Below are 21824 nucleotides of genomic sequence, written 5' to 3' on the forward strand. Positions count from 1 at the left end.
TAGTCTTATAGTGGAAGGCAAAAACAAGGCAAACGCGCACGCACGCACACACGCACACGATATATATATATTCGGAAACGATAGAGGCAGTCCCATAACACAAGACGCATTCAGACTCTGTAAATACAGAGCACCGGTTGCGTTACATAACGAGGATGCTCCGCAAACTTTTATTTATTTTTTAATAATCTCAGAGTTAAATGATTCGCCTTGAACCTAATGCGTCAATATAACGAGGTCAAAAGAATGAAGTAATATATAGGAATACATATTAAGTCACGCGCATTGCGTATGAATTGTATGATGCGTCGAGCAGAGACATGATCTGGGTTGATCTTTCAATAATACAATTTACAAAATAATACTCACAGTATTAGCCTATAGTTAAAATAAAAAGGGAGTAGTTTATATTACATTTGCAAATGGCTTTAAATGTAAAAAAAAAAATTATAATAATACTAATAAAAATAAGCAGGACGTTATTTAAGTTTTAGGCATAATCTTCATCCGAAAAACACACATAAGAACATGACTTTACAAAATCATAAGCGAAATGAACACAAAACGATGTGATTAAAGAACAAATTACAAAATGCAGAAAAAGTTGCGCCCCAGTCAGTACTTACTAGTTGTTTTAACCACCCCAGCTGTTCCCTAAAACGACCCAAGAAGATTTAAACCGTAGACTATTCACAGTCATTTTATTCCGTATTTGAGTAAAATGTAAAACCGAGCGGCTATCCGAGCAGCACGCACAGTGGGTTGCGATCCTCTGACAATTCCCGTAGCTTGAGTTGCTCCAGCGGGGGCGGAGCAGCGAATAGGAGTAGAAAGTGATTAGTTCGCTCTACTGTCAATCAGACATTTCCACCAATAAGCCCAATGAGCTGTTAAAAGGGGCGGATTCACAGGTACGCCTTCCCCCGAAGGTTGCACCGCCTCATTTCTGTGTGTGTGTGCGTATTTTTTTCTTTCTATTTTTTTTGTAACCAAAGCTTGGATGTGTAGGACGTCACATGTTGTTTTTCCTCTTCACTCCAGTCACTTAGCGATATGTGTTATTTACTGTTAAACCGCTCCACGCAGCGAACGCGCACTCCGAGCCGGGTCCACAAGGAAGTCTGACAGGATTATAACTGACTGACAGCACAAGTCAAGGAAAAGTGAGAGTTTTTCTTCACAGCATATATGAGAATGGCGAGTCCGCCGCCGACGGGAGGACAGCTGATTTCAAATATGACCGTGAAGAACAACAACCACGTTAAGAAATGCGGCTATCTGAGGAAGCAGAAGCACGGACACAAGCGGTTTTTTGTGCTGAGGGAGCCGAGCGAGGGCTCCCGCGCCCGGTTGGAGTATTACGAGAGCGAGAAGAAATGGAAAAACAAGTCGGCTGCTAAACGGGTTATACCTTTGGACTCGTGCCTGAACATCAACAAGAGAGCCGATGCCAAACACAAACACCTGATCGCCCTTTACACCAAGGACGAGTATTTTGCCGTGGCCGCCGAAAACGAGCAGGAACAGGAGGACTGGTACACGGTCTTAACGGATTTAATGAACGAGGGGAAAGTGAGCGACGGCTCCGCGAATAATTCGGCGTCATCCCTCGTCGGTTTTGATGAGGAGAGCTACGGCGTGATAACGCCCGTCTCCGCCACTTACAAGGAGGTTTGGCAGGTCAATCTGAAATCTAAGGGACTCGGACAGAGCAGGAACTTAACGGGCGTTCACAGGCTGTGTTTATCCAGCCGAACGATCAGCTTCGTGAAACTCAACACCGAGGCGGCGTCGGTGATTTTACAGCTGATGAACATCCGCCGATGCGGACACTCAGACAGCTTCTTCTTCATCGAGGTGGGCCGGTCCGCGTCCATCGGACCCGGCGAGTTGTGGATGCAGGCGGACGACTCGGTGGTGGCGCAAAACATTCACGAGACTATTTTGGAGGCGATGAAAGCCATGAAAGAGATGTCAGAGTTCCGCCCGCGCAGCAAAAGCCAGTCCTCAGGTAGCAACCCCATCTCTGTGCCCACCAGGCGGCACTTTAACAACCTCCCGCCGAGTCAAACCGGGCTGAAGCGGCGCTCGCGTACCGACAGCATGGCAACGACGTCTCCCGTGACGAAACTGACTTCTTGTAGGATTCGCACGGCAAGCGAGGGCGACGGCAGCCCCATCAGCCCAGGTGTGAACAGGACGCACCTGAGCCGCTCCAACACAGTGACAGCTCGCCCATGCAGAACATTTGAGGCATCATCCCTGCAGCATAGTAAATCCATGTGCATGCCTGTGTCTCACTCCCCTCCCTCAGCTGCCAGCCCTGTCAGCATGTCCTGCGGCAATAACATAGAAGGCGGCCCTCGCCCCTCCAGCTGCACCGCTTCCATCTCGGGCTCCCCCAGCGACGCAGGCTTCATCTCCTGCGATGAGTGCGGCTCCAGCCCGGGTGATATATGGCAACTTTTAGCAGCGAACCGAAGCAACACACCTGAGTCGCTCGCTGACACCCCCCCCAGCGACCTGTACGGATACATGATCATGGAGAGGCCCAATAGCTGTGGACGGAGAAGCGTCCGGGCAGCAGTTGAGGAAAGCAGAGTAGATCTGGAGAATGCCTACAGGAAGAGGACACACTCCCTCACCATGCCTTACCAGAAGAGGGTGCCATCACAAGTGTCCTCAGCTTCACTGGATGAATACACGCTCATGAGAGCCACTTACACAACTGGAGGCCATTCGGGGCGCAGCTCACACACCGCATCCCCAAAAATCACATACCCCGAGGATTACGGGGACATCGAAATCGGATCATTACTGAAAAGTTCCAGCAGTAATCTGGGCGACGATGGCTACATGCCAATGACGCCAGGTGTGGCTCCACAAGGGGGGAAGTCTGACAACTACATGCCTATGAGCCCAATGTGCGTTTCTGCTCCGAAGCAGATAATCAACCCCAGGACGCACCCCCTCACTATAGCTAATGGTTACAGAACCAATTCCCCCAGCAGCTGTTCTCTGGATGACAGTGGCTACATGAGGATGCTGTGCAGCTCTAAGTTCTCCATAGACAGCTCGGATGCGAAACTGACGAACGGTGAGTACCTCAACATGTCGCCTGCAGATTCGGTCACGCCACCAGACTACTACCTGAGCCCTGTGGGTATGGAGCAGTCTCCCTGTCTCCGACAGCTTCACTCTTTGCCCCGCTGTCATAAGCCCCAGCAGATGCTAAAGAATGCGGACAATGATCAGTATGTTGTCATGAATCATCAAAGTCACAGGATAATAGAGGAGTCCGTAAACACAGCATCCCCATCTCCTCTAAGACAAAGCCGCACAGACAGCCTCATCCTCCGGCACAGGATCAGCCGGCCAACCCGCCTCTCCCTGGACACGTTTCGGACATTACATAGCATGAATGAGCATCCCCTCCCCTCAGAGCCAAAAAGCCCTGGCGAGTACATAATCATAGACTTTGGACGTGTTGCTGAAAGTTGCACTCCACCCTCCACTGTTTCCTCCGAGAGCCCAGCCTCATCCCTCGGATCCTGCGCCGATCACAGGACGTCCCCCATCTCTGATTACATGAACATTGATGTGAGTTCGCAGTCACCCAAATCTGGAAACGCTGCTCAATCTGATCGTTTGGAGCCCCTTCCAGAGCTCACATCCTGCCCCGCCCACCCCGAGGAAGAGGAGGAAGACGAAAGGTACCACCTCACTGCACAGGTGGCACCGGTGGGCCCGGTCGACAAAGCTAAAGACGATTACACAGAGATGACGTTTGGCGTGCCCGCTTCCCCTCCGCAGCCTGTATCGCAGCCCTCAGAAGGTGGGCAGACCATCAGTCCATCCTCCTGCATGCAGAGGCTGACTGTGGATGAGGCTGTGGGAGTGCCTGCCACTGAGGCTTTTCTGCTGCATGGCACCACTCTGGCCTTGGTGGACCCTGACCGGGGGGCCAAGGTAATTCGTGCAGACCCCCAGGGGCGCAGGCGTCACAGTTCAGAGACATTCTCCTCAACCACCACCGTAACACCAGTTTTTCCCTCATTCGCACACGACGCCAGGCGGCACGGTTCGGCCTCTGTGGAGAACGTGTCTGTTTCTGTGAGGAACAGTGAAGGATCGGATGAAGAGTATAACAGTCCCATGTGCAGGGAGACGTCGGCTGGCTTTCAGAATGGACTTAACTACATTGCCTTAAACTTGATGGACGGAGAACTTGCCAGCTGTGATTCTCTTGTCCGGTTCAAAGCTGCCAGCTGTTGTAAAGAGGGCATCAATGGAATACATGCCAGTCCGTATGCCAGCCTTGGGTTCAAGGAGACGGCAACAACAGTAAAAGGTAAGCTTTGGGAATTCATAACTGGAGATAACTGGTGATGTGTAAGCTCACTACCTTCATTAGTTAATGTTTACAGTCATTCCTTTCATATCACTATGCTCTGAATTGTTTAATCAGAATGATTATTTAGCTGTATTAATGTGCCAAAATATGACATGACGGTTTATTTTTGCTAAAATAACAACAGCATATTACTCGTGCACCAAAGGAATGTGGCACATGACAGATTTCCCTCTTATGTGAGAGAGCTAATTGAGCAACTTGAGTGTCAGAATGATGGAAAAGCCTCTTTAAAAGCTGTGGCGCAGTTTTTATTCATAGAGACTGATCGCTTCATCCGTGCCTGCAGCGGGTTTTAAGATGAAAACAGCTCTGTTAAAGGGTTTATTCCTCTGTACTGGATTGCTTATTAGTTGAAATGTTAATTCTGTTGACAATAGCATGATGACTCTGTGGGATGCGGTGAGGTTAAGAGGATGTAAATGTAAAAGAGAAAGAGAGCGAGCTCATATCCGCATTTCAATAATCCAGCAAAAGAGGAATCATTCCCAATATTTGCATCATACCTTGACTCATTCTCTGAATCAGAATTAGTCATTGTGTCATACTTGAGTGAACAGTAGCTCAGATAAAAACAAGTGAGTCAGTTGTTTATCCGTTTTCAGGTAGAGGGTTTCAGGGCTGGAATGCAGAACGTGTGCAAAGGTCGTTCGGAGAGGTTAACGTTGGCTTGTTTTTCCGACCTGCCAGGTTTCATTTAAGGAATGACCCACCTTTTGTTTTTCAGCACGACTTGAAAAACAAAGTTGTTTGTGTAGCTCAGCGATAAACATGTGGGCTGATAGACAGATATAGACTCACGTGGACTCGCACATTGAAATGAGTTGCAAGATAGGAGGTGTTGTTCTTGTCGAGCGTGACTTTGTATAAGTGGGATTGCATTAAGTATATATATAAGTGTTAAAAAGAGTACTCTACATTTTACTGAGACCCTTGCACTGACAAAAGGTCAAGGTGAAAGATTGCACTCGAAGGACAGAGCGACTTGTCTGATGAATGACACTTCACAAAAGATTAGAAGCAGAAGCACACACCAAAAAAAAGGCAAATAGACGACATAAGAAGCTCAATTATGATCTCTAGGGTGTGTGTGAGAGTGTTTGTGCTGGCGGAGCAAGCGTTTCTACAATTCTCTGTTTACCTCCACGAGTGGATGGAGTAGAAATACGTAGCCACAGGCCACATAAACTCTAGAACAGTGGGAGGAGACCACAAAGAAAACTCACACAAACATCGACACGCACTCGCTAGAGCTCAGCCATCCTGCCCTGTGATTGGTCACCGACAACATTCCACCAAAACAAAAGATGAGCCACAGAGACAGAACAGAGCTCTTATTTGTGTAGAATGAACTGATAGTCTTCCTGATAGGAACTTGCGCCAGTAAGGGGATCCATTGAGCAGAGATGAGAGCATGGATAGACTGTGCTCTGTTTACTACGCCAGCGTCTGTAATGCCACATTCCACTCCTTCCCTCCTCCCGTCACATTTACACACTGATTTGAATAATACATTTGTGAATGGGAAGCAGACGCATACTTTGACAAACACAACTACATTTTTATATAGTGTGCCGGATGTTATGACGACGCTTCATTTTGTTAGGACTGATTGGTTTTTGTCACGCTCTGGCGCATTTATTTCAGTTTTTTTATATCTGCGTCCTCACTGAGTCAGTGAACATTAAAATATGTCAAATTGGTTACCTCTGACCTGGCCTTAGATATAGAGGGCTATAGAGATCATCATTGAGAGCACTGTGGGCATTGAAGCTTTTGACTACCCTTTATTTCCTTAGATTGTATTCTTTCCATTTCTTCCTTCATAATAATAGCGCTAGAGGAGAGAGTAAACATTGTTTTATTAAAAATGTACTATTAGGACATCCCAAGAACTCATCTCAGAGAGCTGAGTGTGTCTGCGAGTGGGCTTCCAGAGAAGCCTCCCCCCTGAGAATAGTGTGTGTGAGGGGCCGGGCCAGCAGATGGTGGGGGCCAGGGTCGTGCACCTGCCATTCCAAGCAGTGCACAGTGGTTATCGGGCCCATCAGAGCCCTGACAATACACTAATGATTAGCGACCATCTGCTGCCCCACACAACAGCTCAGAGAGAGATACAGGAGATACAGTCAGATAACCAGTGAAAACATTTGGCACAAGCTTGAAATAAAAGTTAAATCTCTCTTTTGTTGCAGACACACCGAGTCCCGCCCCTTTCTGCTTTGATAGACTTGATTTAATTGAAAAGTGCAGCAGTGAAAGAGAGATTGTGTCTATCAATTTTCCTGCTTTTATTTCTAGAGAACAGACTCAGACGACCATCCCCCATCACAACACACACCTATTCCTTTGAATCCTAGTCCAACATCATTCTATCTTTCTGTCATTTAATATCTCCTCTCGTTATTTTCATATTTGAGGGATTATTTTAATTTCTTCCTTTCTCTGTCGATCACCAATCATCACTCTGAATCTGCAGCCCAATTCTTTCTCTCTCTTCATGTCCTCCTTCACCTCTTAGTCTTGTTGTTGTTGACTCTGTAAGTACCTGCTATTGTAGCAGATTTTATAGTGTTAAACTCATCCAAGATGTTCTGTTAAATGCTCTCACTGCTCCCTACATTTAGCAGCACAGATAAGGCGGATTACATGCTGCCACATTGTTGAGAAGCTTTATTTGGTGACCAAGTAAATGGCATACACGCACACACATACGCGGGTGATTTTCACGAAACCTGCCATCTCCTTGTTTCACCTCGCAACCAATAGAATAGCTTAAAGAAAATTAGGCCTATTTTATTATATTTATTATTTATTTTATTTTTTTGCAATGTTATGACAAATACCTACTCCCCCAATATGGAAAAAATAACATGCTATGACAGTAATATCTGTTGTACTGCTGTCATTTTATTCTAATATAAAAAGTCCCCAATGCATAATAATCACCACTAAAACAATTAATTTATTATGTGAATTTCTCATGTTTTGTGAGATTTACTCACAAATAATACCTTCATCTTGTACCCCTTCTATTTTTCTTGGGATAGTATGTATCTATAGAAAAGAGAAAAGTACTTTCTGTACCTCTGTCCTTGACTTCTTAGATCAAAGGACGCGGTACATTCATCACCCTCCACCATTTCTGTATATGCATGTGCAGTATATAACATTTAACATACAATACTTTGTTAACATCCTATACACTTAACATCTGTATATTTGTGTGTGTGTGTTTAGCATGTGGCAATGAGTGGGATGTGGCTGGAAAATATCATTTGAAATCTGCATAGGACGCTCTTAAAGAGCACGTGCCGTGTGTGGGAATAATTGCATGGCATGTGGCCTGATTCTGAATTAATACTCCTTTTCTCCCCTGCTGAGCTAAGTGATCTGAGTGTGTGTGGCAGGGGGAGCAGAATATATAGTGATGCTTTACAGTCATCAAATGAATTTAAATGGCTCCTTGGGCATTATCTTTGCTGCTGCTTTTTGGATTTGTTTAAAAGGGAATGACTGTGAGATCTGCTGAGTTCACACATCCTTATGCACACACTTTCTTATTCATGGCTGGTGATTATTTCCATACGACCGCTGAGCTCTGTTGGCTTAGTTGGCTGTAGTGTTATGAGTTTAGACTGTGACATTTACACATGAAGATCATCACACCATGCATACAGTATAACCTTTTGCCCAGACATCTCTCTGCCTGTCTTCCCATAATCATGCAGGGTGTCCGCACCGCGGGTCTTTAAAAAGTCTTAAATAACGTTTTCCTAATAAAATGCCTTAAAAAGTCTTAAAATGTCTTAAATTCAGATTCGATAGGTAAAATATTTTTGGTCACATTACCGCTAAAATATCTTAAGTCTGACGGACCTAATGACTGTTTACAATCATTGGACCGACCGAAGATATTTTCTTCCCCGCGGCAAGTTACTGCATCATCAGAGAGAATCGCAGTAGCAGAATACATGTCGAACTACCTTCTTAATATTCTCAATAATAATAATAGTATAGGTCGAGCTACAGCTGATCAGCCTTCTAGCTAGTTTAAATTTATTTATTTTTTTTTACTTGCCTGACCGGACAAATAGCCTGATTAAAACATAAGTGACAAAAAAAAAAAAAAACGAAACATCGAAAAGCGAGAATGATTCTTGCGCTGTTGAGACTCGTGCTGTCTGTCTCTGTCAGACTTCAGAACAAATGAGCGTAACAGCACACATAAAAATTCAAAATGTTTAGTTTATTCATAACATGATATAGTTAAGTAGCATACCATGACAAGTGAGCTATTTTGCTGAATATTCTCACGACGCAAAAAAACATTAAAAACACAGAGTGCGCACATTACGTGAAGTCTAGTGCGTGTGCTCATTAACAGTGCGCTCTTTCACTGCATGATTCAGTCTATTAAAATACATTCAGAATGATCACAAATTCAAGATATGGGGGCATAAAATGTATATATTTATACCACTTCATATAGTTAATCAATTTCACATGAAAAGTCTGTTTTTTTTTTCTCCAAAAATTTCCATGATTACAAATGTGATATGTGTGATTTTTTTTTTACTACAGTTCAGTAAACTAGAAGTTAATTAAGATACCTACGTTTTAGACACCATATTGCCTGTTTCTGCACTATTGCACTAAAGCCACAATGCTGTTTTGCGTCTCTGAGCAACTTGACGGTATTTAGTTCCTGAATGAATCAACATTTTAAATGATTCGTTCAATCGCAGTGACTTGCTGCCACCTACTGGTGGTTTTAATTTCACATTTAAATTAGGGGGGTTGAGTGACCGTGTATACTAGGGGTGTGAGACCGATCCAAATCCGATATAGTGCGTATACTATTCTGTGTTATTATTAAGCCCCACGAAAGCCACATAAACATTATAAAGCACAATAACGTTTTCGTGCAGTATATTTCAAGTGTTCTGAAGCTGTTCCATAGTTTATTGTGAGGTACAGACGAATATTCAAGTCAAGTTGACGTAAACTCTTCTCCGCGCTGCGGATGTCTGTCATCCTCCATTCAGCGTTTAAACTGCGTGTCGCGTTCGGTTATGACAGTCAAGACAATGAAACTCTCTCCAAGATGATTAAATGTTCCTAATGTTATACTTGATCTGTAAATAAAGATAAATGGTTTTTAGTGGAATTTAATGGAATTTATCTTGCTGGAGTTTCGTGCTGTTTCTAAATTGTGTAAATTTCTACCGGATATCTGGTTAGATCACAAGACTGGAGTAGAGAGCACTATGAATTGTTTGTCACGAGCACAGTAACTGAAATTTAAAACAGTTAAAAGAAAAGGCTAAATAAACTAACGCACATTTAATACACTATACATCAATATCTCTTCACTTTGTGCTTTGAACTTCTCTATGCGGAGCGCTGCGCGCTGTAACTCCGTGTAGCTTCAAGTGCATCATTCTGCGCACGGGATGCGCATAAGCGCTTTGTGCCGCTCTTTATTTTGGAGCCTTTAGTATTATAATACTTTTGCGCAATGAAAGATTATTTATAGCCTTTCTTGTTCGTCTTATCTATCATATTTTGCTGCCTCATTACTCTGCTATACATTTAAAAAAAAATGTATTTTAATTCATACAGTAGACAACATTTGAAGTAGATCAAAAAAGTTAATCAAAGTTGTCCTAAGACAAGAACGGGTATTGTTTTGGTTTTAGGACAACTTTGATGAAAAGTTTTGATCCACTTCAAATGTTGACTACTGTAGTATATATTTATATATAAATATATTACTTGTTTTTCATGAATGTATTTTACAACAATACAAAGAGCAATGTGTAGGCCTACCAGATTTAGCCCTACACTTATTCACTTTTATTTGTTACCCACTAAATAATGTATTTTTTTTTCCTAAAAGTTTAGGATTTTATATAATTATTGTGCACTGATGATTTTTCTAGAGTAACTTTTGCTACTGAACTATCCATTAACCTAGTTTATAATAGTATTTTTGTCATAGATTATGATTATATATTTTTTTGTTTGTTATTTTTCTTTATAATGAAGCTGTCTATATTTAGTAGATTGTGTGTAACATACAAAAGAGTGATGATCGACCTACACATTGAGATATAGAAATTCTACACTGATTTAAAAAACTGCGCTGGTATCGGATCGATATCGGTATCGGCAGATACTCAGAATTTTTGGTATTGGATCGGTATCGGTTCTGAAAAAGTGGTATCGAGCCAGTCCTAGTGTATACACACACACACACACATACATACATATATACATGAAAATGCGTATTTTTCAATTAAAGACAACTTATAGATTTAATATGGGCTGCTTTTATTGGTCATTTTGTGTTTCAAGAATAAGGTCCAAGGTTAAGAATTATGCTATTAGTTACTTAAATATAAAATGTTTTTCTCTATTAAACAACATTACAATAGTGAAAGACGACTTCCCTTACTGATCACGTCTCTTGCGCGGGATGTTGCACTCATGAAAAATAATCACGTTGTTTGTATTCACCAAAACTGATTTACTGAAGTGAAAACATGGATGGAATTGGCGTTAGTGCGAGCGGCGCTTGCTGTGAGGTGGGAGCGACCAGCCGGCAGAGCCGGCGCAGCCTTCCTCGAACAGTTATGTTCACGATTTCTGATTTACTTAACGTATACTGCGTGAGGGGGGCTGTGATTGGATGATGACAGGTATCGGTGATCATTCTCAAGTGATCAGCGCTGCTGCTGTTGTATCAGTCAGTGGTTATATCAGCGTAGCAGTCAAAAAACGGGACAAGGGAGGTCACATACGGGACAAATCAATTAGGCCCAAAATACAGGACGTCCCGGCTAATACAGGACGGTTGGCAACCCTAATTGGCATTGAGTTGAGAATCTGTCATAGATGTGTTAACAAAGAATTTCTAAAATCATACAGTAGTCCACATACTTTGTAATGTTTTGTAACACAGACAGCCACATTTGAATGAGTGAATGCCTTAAATTTTATTTTGTGTGTCACTTGCTAACTTTAACTCTCACTAAAAATGAATGACGGCAAATTGCTGACAGTGTGAACATCCCTAATGGGAGCGACACTGGAAGATCCTGCTGAGTGAAGATGAACAGAAACAATTTTTCTACCCCACGGGTTAAAACTGATACCCCCCATCTATGATATATGAGACTGGCGTAGATAAATAAATTAGTAACACTAGCACATGTTTACAGTACAGTCAGTCACTCAGCTGCTTTTCTCACTACTGTAAATATGCCTTGTGTGTGAGAACAGTTGTGTGTTTTATGTGTGTAAGAACGCCAGACTGTTCCCGGCCCGGCTACAGGGGGCTAAATTTAACCTGTGTGAAATAAATAAAAAATGAGTCGCAGGACAAATGTGTGTGTGGAGCGGGGATAGTTTTTGGGGTATGGGGGAAGCGGGTTCACAGGCTGTTGACTTGAACCAGCGGGGTCCGGATTACAGCTGCTTTAAATACCTGCGCTGATTTCTCACACAGACACGGGAAAGTTTCAATGTCATAAATGTGTTTAGGAAGCAATATATTGCACTCAGCTATGTAGATCTGAAGATGTTTTATAAGTTGAGAGATCACTCTGAGAGACAAAACAAGAGGGAGAGAGATGGGGGAGGGAATTTGAGGTCAGAGGGTCCAACAAGACCTCCTACTTCTGGTTTCCATCTGCTCTTACTGATAATTGAATTTGAGCATATTTACATTTAGCTTTTATATTTGTTGATTTGATTTGCATTTACTCATTCAGCTGTAAGATCCAGCATTCAGCTGCATATCCTGCAGAATTCTGTTTTTTTTAATTATTAAATTGTAGCTATGTAATGTTCTGATTTTGATACTTAATTTGATTAATCTTAAGTAAACAAAATGTCTTTACTTAATATAAATCCATACTTTCATCAGTCACATCAGTTCATTCAGTTAAGCAATAGTAATTATTTTGAGTTATTAAAAGAACCAGCTCAAATGAGTCATTTGTTCATCAATTTGACTATCTTTTGATTAAATTTGAATGTTATTGTTAATTTAAAATAAAATAAAATAATAAAAAAAAAACTTGAACAAAATTTAGAAATGTTGCATTGTCAACTAATGAAAAAATAAATGTAAGTTAAAGTACTAAAATTACTAAGCCTAAAACTGAAATAAAAAATAAATCTGAAAAGCTAAAAATAAATATATTAAAAAACAGTGAAATCTAAATATTAAGAAAAACTATAATAGTGTATATAAAAATGCTAAGCTAACACTGTTCGACTATAACATAGCATAGCTCAAGTAAAATCTAATTTATTTTTATATGGTGCTGTTGATTACTGTAGGACACACTGAATAATGCTGGATCAGAGTTTAAGAAAAGGACAGATCAAATATATCCAGTTCCTCCCTCTGCTCATTCATCTCTCTGCGTCTCTGTTGAGTGCTTGTCCCATGACCTCATGGCTCTTTCTTTCCCCTCGTTCATTGGTGCTGTTTTTTCTGCCTTTCCGAATCAGAATGGGACATCCATGGAATTGCCAAGCTTCCTCTTGCTTAATTAGCTGTGTGAAATTCAAGCTGCCTCTCTGACCTCCACACACACACAGACTCACATGACTCCAGCCCTGTGGCATCAGTGTGAATGTGAGAATCAGCGAGAGAGGGAAAGAGATCTCTTGTCAGTTTTGAGTCTATTTATACACATGACGAAAGCAGACCACCCGACATGGTACTCTGAGAGTATGGATATGAGCAGCCAAGCTCAAGTTCACATCAAGGTTTCCACTGTGCTGTCATGTAAGAGGTTACACTGATGTTTCTGTAGTCAATATAGTGCCATTGTTTTAGAGGTGGTGTCTCTGAAGCACTCAGTGGTGACAGTAAAGTAGGTTAGGTCATATAATGTCATTATCCATTTATGGGCAACTAGAAGCTGGACACACATTATAGCCTCCTTTAGGCCAAACTTTTTAAAAACGTAGCTAATAGTGTAGATAATAAAGTGAAGCTTCTGACTTTATAACATAATATAACATGATAAATTAACAAATAAATAAATAAAGAACAGGACCCAAACTATGCAGGGGTGCATTTCCCATACAACGACGTAACTCGCTGATTAACCACCATAGTACGATGCATTATTGTGGAAACAAACTACAGTCACGACTGTTTCCCGAACACGGTCGCATCTCCGTCGTTTGAACCACATTAGTTCAACAATGTAGGGCCATTGTTAATGACTTCACATGCATGTGGTGGAATAGTAACTTCTGCAATTTAACTGATTAGAGATCTAAGATGTTGCTGTATTGAACATAGCACCTGATGACTAATTTACTATTTTTTGTAGCCCATATGTCTTACTAATGCTTCTAACCACAGGTCGAGAGCTGTAGTTCCAACCACGTAAGTTTGCGACGCTGTTTGCGAATGCTCGTTTGAACTATGGTTTCGGGAAACACCGAATCGTTGAAGTATGTTGGTAACGATGGAACTCGTGACCATAGTTGGCTAACGATGCTTTTGGGAAATGCACCCCAGTTTAGTTGCAGTTTATTTAATGAAGATAATAGTCAACAGAACCAAAATTTGATCCGTTTTTGATTCACTAAAAAGAATCAGTTAATAAGAATAATTTGTTTATGAATTGGACTACTTAATAGGACAACAGAGTCTTTTCAGAGTAGAAGTTTAAACTTGGGATGTTGCATTCAGTGCATTGGCCAATCAGAAGCCAGGGCTGGAACCAATAGTCTTAACAATTTTTAGTGTTGTCGTTTGCCATTGTTACTGTTGTAGATATAGTTTTTATCGTTGGTGTTACTGTTGTTTTTTACCATCAGGGTGAGGCAGTGGCGTGAACATGTTTTTTGCTGTTTTTCCCACAGTCGGTAAAGTTGAAAGGACAACAGGAAAGCACCTAATCTTCCTCTCTCTCACTTTTTCTCTGTCTTCACTAGTTGGCCATGAGCAAACAGTTCTGTCAGCACTTAACTGGAAGAGTAATACGTCGTAATACCACACAGAGGGAGGTATCAAAGAGCAGGAAAAGATGAGGCTCTTTACGACCATGAAAACGCTTGACCTCTCGCTGGCCCCTCCTCCCTGGCTTTACCCAGCTCTCCATGAGAGAATACAGCCCTACTGACGTTCATGGGAATTACTTCCATCCCTGTTGGAGTGGATGTTGTGATATCGGGCTCACATGCGGAAGTGTTCGGAATGTGTGCGGGCAGTCCAGATAATGGGAGCGATTATGGCGTGCTGTATAGCCGATGGCCGTGAATCAAGGGTTTGTTAAGTGTGTGTGAGAGCAAGTCTCGCTCTATGAAAACACTTCTTGTTCTAGGCGGATGAAAAGCAGGAGGAGGAGATCGGAGGGGGGTGGCGCTAGAGTACGGCCAGGCAGGACAGGCCCATGAGGGGTTTGTGTTTGCAGAGACTTCCGCCCAGTGTGAGGCCTACATGCAAATGAAACCTCACAAACAAGTACAACGGGTGAGAGGTCAGGATAGCGATCTAGTCTTGTAAACAGAACCCAGACAGCAGCAAGAGAGAAGCAAACTGTCAAATGACACTTTGATATTTACATTTCAAACATAAAGGTGATGCAAGTCATTTTTTTTTCTCTATTATGAGACCATTCATACAGGATGGATTCTTGCATTGGCAAGAATTGGATGGATGTTTTAATTATTTTATAATTGTGGTAATGTGCACACACAAACTATTGTTTCATATCTCACTATGTCTCATGTACAGTTAACCAGGAGAAACTTGTGTTTATGAACTTTTCTAAAATTACATGGTGTCTATAAAGACCCATTTATGCAATTAGAGAAAAATATTAAGCATAATTTTGTAAAGTCAGCAAGGTGCTGATGCTAATGCTGATGGCTAACAGTAATAATAATATCAAATTGTGTAAATGTTAAAATATTGTGAAAAGTGAAACTTTGGTAACCCAAAAGCAACTATGGTCGCAAGTTCTGTCCTTACCAATAGAGTTCAATGGAACTAACAACCATAGTTAGCTAACAATGGTTTTCAGAAATGTTGGAATTGCATCTTTAGAACAAGATATTCAAAATTTAAATATTTAAATATGAAATAACATTTTACATGGATGTTGCTGAACATTTAAGGCTGTGTGGCATGGTAGTGGATGTGTTGTATTTTTGTGCTCTTTCCGTCAGCTGCATAGTGCTAAATGTCAGCGAGTGTTTCCCTCGTCTGTCTCTGAGCACCTGCCACTTCTGTTGCTCGTAGCAAAAGAGCGCACATTCCTTACTTGGTAAAGGAGAGAATGAGAGAGGGGGAGCATGTGACCTTTTATCCCCCCACTAGTCTGCTTCATTCCTCATGTATAAATCACATACGGATGGTCATGGAAAAACACACACCGCTCTGTGAAAAGGGAAGATTTTCCAGACAAGGCACAGAGGAATATGATAGTATTTCAGAAAAATGCAGAAACATTAGTGAATGCCCATAAAAGGCTGTTGTGTTATGTGACAGCAGCGCAACCGTGTTGATCTCAAGGAACATTGTGTTTTATTGGTTCGTGTGCTTTCTCTGTCTGGATATTTATAGACATCGCATTAATGTGCTTCTTTCTCTCTCTCTCTCTTATTTCTTGCAGACTAAACAGAGCCAGTCTCTTCATTAAAGCTCCTTCATCTCCATCGAGAGGAGAAGAGGAGGTGCTCATGTGGACAGATGGACCACGTTGCTGCTGCTGCTGCTTCTTCAGCTCTTTGCTGATCCTTGACCTCCCGAATCCATTCGAATGACCGTCGTCACAGCAACACGGACACTTGACCCCAGCGCGAGGCATGACGATGACTCAAAGACACAAAGGCGGGACTTCCTGTCCATCTGTTACTCACTACAATCCCTTCCCTCAGTTTTTGTGTTATGGACCTTTTTCACTGGTTTTGTTACGAGTTCTGGACTTCGAGTGGCCAGTGTCCCTCAACCCCCCCCAAAACCTGTGAACCAAACACGAGGAGAGACATTCGATCCGCACACGCACGCATATACAAGTCGCATATTTATTTACCCCCGCGGAGGCGGCGGCGGCGTGCATGCGTGCGTGTGTTCGTAACACCGCACAGAGGTGGCATTTCAGAAATTTACTCAACAATTGGAAATCGGAAAAAACCCTACCTCAGAACGAGCCAGGTTATGACATACAAAAAGAATATATATTGAGAAATTAATTTATTTTTACAAGTGAATGTTTTCTTAAGAAACAAAACAAAACAAAAAAACACCAATCCAAAGCCTTACTGACTGTACTGTCAAACAGTGTTTTCTGGAGGACCTGCATACACTCACGAGAGTATCAAAGATTACTGTTTGCCATGGTAATTGAATGTCTTGTACTGCAGCGGAGGAAGGTCTTGCGCTGCAATCAAAGATCTATTAATGTTATTTTGCATTCTACACAGATATTTAGAGGATTTTAATATAATACTATTTATCCCCGCACATATGCAAAGCAGGCTTCCAGAGCAGAGGAGTTATCAGTTTTGGAACGAAGCCACACGCGATTAACACACAACCCTTATGGTATGCTAGATGAATGATGTCGTGCGCCTCCGGTCAGAGAGAGGAGCACCTCACCTCAAGCCTAGGCACGCTAGCACACTTGAACTCACTGTCTTTAACAACCCAGAAGCCTCTGCTGACTTGCCCTCTCTCACTGCTCTGAACACACAGGCTTCCCTTCGCCTTACACCCGTACCCGTCTGTCGGCTCAAGAGAGAGTGATAGATTCAGGGACGTCTCAGAAGGCCTGACACCATTAATGCTGCTCCCTACCGTCAGACAGGGATAGACTCGTCAGAACCAATGCTTTGTCTTGCACTTACAACTCCTTAGATTGTAACACAAGACACTTTTGAATGTAGAGTATTCTGGAGATCTCCGCAGGAGACCAAACGCACGGCCTAAACATCCACCAATAGAGGCAGAGTCGTACGCAAGCAAGCGAAACAAAGTACAACATACACACACAACTTGACTTAAGTATATGAAAACGTTTGCCTAGAAAGCTGTACATAGTGTATAAAGAGATTGCAACTGACGTTTTTAAGTTAAAGATGATAACTTATGTCTTTTTGTATATAGATATATATATATATGGTACGTGTTTGAATGAATTTCCCCCAAACAACTAAAGCACTAATGAAGGTACTTGCCAAAGGCTGAACTTTGGCCTGGCGCTTTTCTTTTCTAATTTATCAGTACGTTTGTAAAACTATGTACACTGTATGATAAATGCCACTTCGAGGATATTTGATAATGCTATGATATAAAAATAAATAAAATTCATTGAATAATACTTGATATTACACAAATAGGTACAAATTCACAAACGGCATATGCAATATTTACATTTTTTAAAGATTAGTTTACAGAAAGGAACCAAATGTAAAAATACTGTGTTAATATATTTAAAACCTTAAGAAAGTTTTTTGCCGTACACCTTTTTTCTGCCAACTTTTAAATAAAAAAGTGTTTTTGTTCTTTTTTGCTGTTGAATCCTAACAGTAATTTCAGCAGTGTTCTTATGTGAATGTTGTTTCTCAGTATGGAAAGCTTGAATATTTCAATGCCTGAGCGAGTTTTTTTTTTTTTCCCCTGTGTCTTCCATTGTATATACTTCATATTCTTTGCATTGTGATGCTACTTAGAAATGATAATTTAAACTTCGTGTAATTAGCATTGCTTTAGAACTGTATTGATTCTGAATAGCCACATGCAATAAAAAAGTAACATTATTTAAGAAACCCAGCGTCTCTACTCATGTCTGTTTCATAGCTCACAAATTACACGACTTGTGACTTCCTGAGAACAACCTGGCTCCTCCAGACAGCAGATGTCTTCATTCATCATCTGAGCAACATCCCAGACATGTCACACACAAACACTCAGAATACATTCAACCTAAGTGATGTAACTTTCAAGGAGTCTTTGCGGTTAATTAAACGCAGACTAAACAAATAGTTAATGAAGACACTCACAATGGCTGCAGTCTGATCTACTGTCTGACCCAGAATACATAACTGACTAAAGGGATTATGAATTTTCATGCCCAAAGCCATATAATGAAGGATTATTAATTCTCAAGCCCCTGCTAATTAAAATGGTAATTTAGTCTTGGGGTAAGATGGAATTGCACAGCCTGGTCAGTGCCAACAGTGTGGGGGTTTGGGACGGGCGACAAAAGGATCAAAATAAACAGGCCTGGGATCCTTCCCTCTGGCCTTCCTCAGCAGATGCAGGGGTTCCTGGGATCCCGCTGAGTTAAGACCGGCCGGCTTTCTGTGTCAAGACTCCCTGATATGTTCGGTCAGCATGTCCTGACCGATTAGTCAGATTTATGCATAGTCAAGCCAGCTTTGAGCAGTACTTTGGCTCATGTCTCATTTAAAGCCGGGTCCGCTTACGTGAATGCTGGCAGTTTCCCACAGATGTCTGCCTCAGAATGTCAGAATCAGTAAACGCATTGACTTCTGGGAACAACTGGGCAAGTCAGACTCGCTTTTTTTCTGAGATACTGTGCGTGTATATGATTGAGACCAGAAAAGACCCAGGAGGCGTGAATGAGAGCAGGGAGAAAGTCCCTGAGAGAAACAGCTTTCCTCAATTTGCTGACAATCCCATCATCCATCACAGCACCTCATCAGCTAAACAGCTCATTTGGACCAATTAAGCACGCTAATTGATCTTATTAAATAATAAAAGGTAATGGATGATTAAAATCATCTTGTAGATGGGAGAATTGCTACTCAGGCTTGATGATGGAGTGCCGACAGTGTTTACTATAAATGCGGCAATACTGTGTCAGCTTTTTTTTTTATTAATATACAAAAACATTTAAATCCCTGGTTTAAGATTTACAAGTGGACACACCACACCTAACAGAGTGATACACTGTAGTGTTGTGGTAATAGATTATTTTCATTGTGCTCTTAAAAAAATAGTTCACCCAAAAATGAAAATTCTGTCATTAATTACTCACCCTCATGTCGTTGCAAACCCGTAAGATCTCCGTTCATCTTCGGAACACAAATTAAGATATTTTTGATGAAATCCGAGAGTTTTCTGACCCTCCATAGACAGCAACGCAACTGACACGTTCAAGGCCCAGAAAGGTAGCGAGGACATCCTTAAAATAGTCAATATATAATATATAATTGTATTGGGACAATTAAAACAGTTAAACTGTGATTGCTTTAATATTTACTTTTCATTTGTATATGGCCATTATTCTTGTACCTGTGTTTATAATCTGTGTTTAAAGTGTTATTGAGATCTACCATGCAATTATTTAGATAGATGGATGGATGGATGGATGGATGGATGGATGGATGGATGGATGGATAGATAGATAGATAGATAGATAGATAGATAGATAGTTGAAAATCTCTCCTAAAATGATCAGAGTCACACTTTTTCTTTTCTCTGGAAGAGAAAAAGCCCCTTGAACGCAAACCAGTTTAAAGCAGGGCTCCTGCTTGTCCTGGGGTCAAATCTATAAAACTCATTAGAGTAACAGTGTTGATCTAGGGTCATTTTTCGTTGTATATTATATCCCTACGCAGGTTATATTGAAACATGTGCGCTGATACTGCTGTATTGTGCTGATCTACTGAGGGGCGTAATTAGCTTTAATAATGAGAGAGAGAGAGTACAAGCCATCTGAGGGTTAAACTAATCATGTTAAGTGTATGAGACATGCTAAAGTGCAACATTTTAAATAGACATTATTCGCTTACACGTGGTCCCTAAATGACCATATATCATATATACTGCACTGTACATTAGAGGGACTTGATGAGCTGGAAGACCTAATGGTGCAGAAGAAATCAAGGTTTCTGAGCTCTTGTGTTCAAATATAACTGTGTATAAATGTGTTTTCCGGTGTGCATATGTGTGGAGTATAGCTGTACACTGCTGTTTCACTTACACACCGTAGAAACAGGTCAAATAATTGTATGTTTTCATAGCCTGAACTTTTAGTCAGAAGAGCTCTGGTCTGTTCCAGCTTATGCCGATATTATTTCATACAGAAATCAAAGGTTTAGTGTGAAGCTATTGAGTGAAATGCTCTCAAGTCGCTTTTAAAACTACCAACTTCTAAGAAGTTAACCAGCTTTTATGGTCACAAATTCAATTACTGCTATTTTTATCAGAAAAGAAAAGACATGACATGAAACAGTTGGCAGTGGAAGGGTATGATTGAACTTGTATGTTCCTTCAACATGCACAGACGTGTAATAAATGAGTAATAAATGTTCATTATTAATATATGTCCTCTTTTTCCCAGAGATGTCCTGGCTGTGATTTCTAAATTACGTAAACTGCCCAGGTTTTGTCTTTGTTTTCCTATTGTTTTCGTATTTGCTGAAGGTAATGACTGAAAAGTAAGTAACTAGTGTTACAATTGACTTCAAATTCAGCTACCGTGTTAGCATCATGCTAACTTTTAACTGCCTAACAATAAAAATATGTTTAAATTCAAAGGCTAAACATTTAAACAGGAGAAAAAAAAAATCTCTTTTATTCCTCAAAATGATTTTTGTAGGAAATGTTTCACAAAGCAAAACAATCAATGCTACTGTATCTCACAAGCAATTTGTACATATTTTATGAGGTGACTAATTCATGCGACTTCACTTGTATGATTTTGTGCATTTTCTGTGAGGGGTAGGTTTAGGGGGCGAGGTTAGGGGTGGTCATTCGTACGATTTCCTACGAATCTGCCACCTTATAAAATACATCTGATTTTTCACAAAACATATGAATTTGTACTGTTAAGGTCGTACAAATTCATATGAATTAGCCACCTCGTAAAATATGAATGAATTTAGATTTGGTTGCAACAATCACACTTTTAACCATGTGCTGAAAAATACTGTGATCACATACTGCTGTTCAGCGAATTTACACAGATGAAATCCAGTAATTTATATAGGATTCCACACGATTGGGAATTTTGTTTGAGGGCAAAGATTTACACACACAGATTTAGCCACAGATTCAAGTTGTTCATGCGGATTCACTGTGTTGACGACCAGAAAACTGCTTGGTCAAAAAGTCCCATAATCTCTACATTATTAACAATAGACAATGGACTTTTTTTTTCGCCCATGAAATTTCGCTAATGTGATCGCACCAATCTAGCATGTTTGTTCAATGAATTAGAGACCTGCATTTTCATTGTTCTGTGAGACATATGAAAGTCATGTAACGAGTTGCTCAGTAAGTGTGCCGGTGTACTGAAAGTAATGGTGAGGCTGAGGTGAGACGACAAGTGTCTCTCAGCTGATTCATGTTGGACTTTCAGCATTGCGTAAGCACTAGAATATATATATATATATATATATA

The 21824-nt window shown here is 41.1% G+C and overlaps 1 protein-coding gene across 1 annotated transcript; it reads left to right on the plus strand.

Moving 5' to 3' along the window:
- Positions 1–799: 799 nt before the first annotated feature.
- LOC107715923 (insulin receptor substrate 2-like) lies at positions 800–18220 on the plus strand. Its single transcript, XM_016522189.1, has 2 exons — positions 800–4351; positions 16066–18220. Exons 1-2 carry the CDS (start codon positions 1189–1191, stop codon positions 16068–16070), a joined length of 3168 nt encoding a protein of 1055 aa, XP_016377675.1. The 5' UTR covers positions 800–1188; the 3' UTR covers positions 16071–18220.
- The last annotated feature ends 3604 nt before the right edge of the window (positions 18221–21824 follow it).

The sequence above is a fragment of the Sinocyclocheilus rhinocerous genome, unplaced genomic scaffold, assembly GCF_001515625.1.
Source record: "Sinocyclocheilus rhinocerous isolate Xijiao unplaced genomic scaffold, SAMN03320098_v1.1 scaffold600, whole genome shotgun sequence".
Classification (NCBI taxonomy): Eukaryota; Metazoa; Chordata; class Actinopteri; order Cypriniformes; family Cyprinidae; genus Sinocyclocheilus; species Sinocyclocheilus rhinocerous.

Excerpts from the sequence above, each read along its gene's own strand:
- LOC107715923 (XM_016522189.1), top strand. The coding sequence starts at position 1,189 with ATGAGAATGGCGAGTCCGCCGCCGACGGGAGGACAGCTGATTTCAAAT.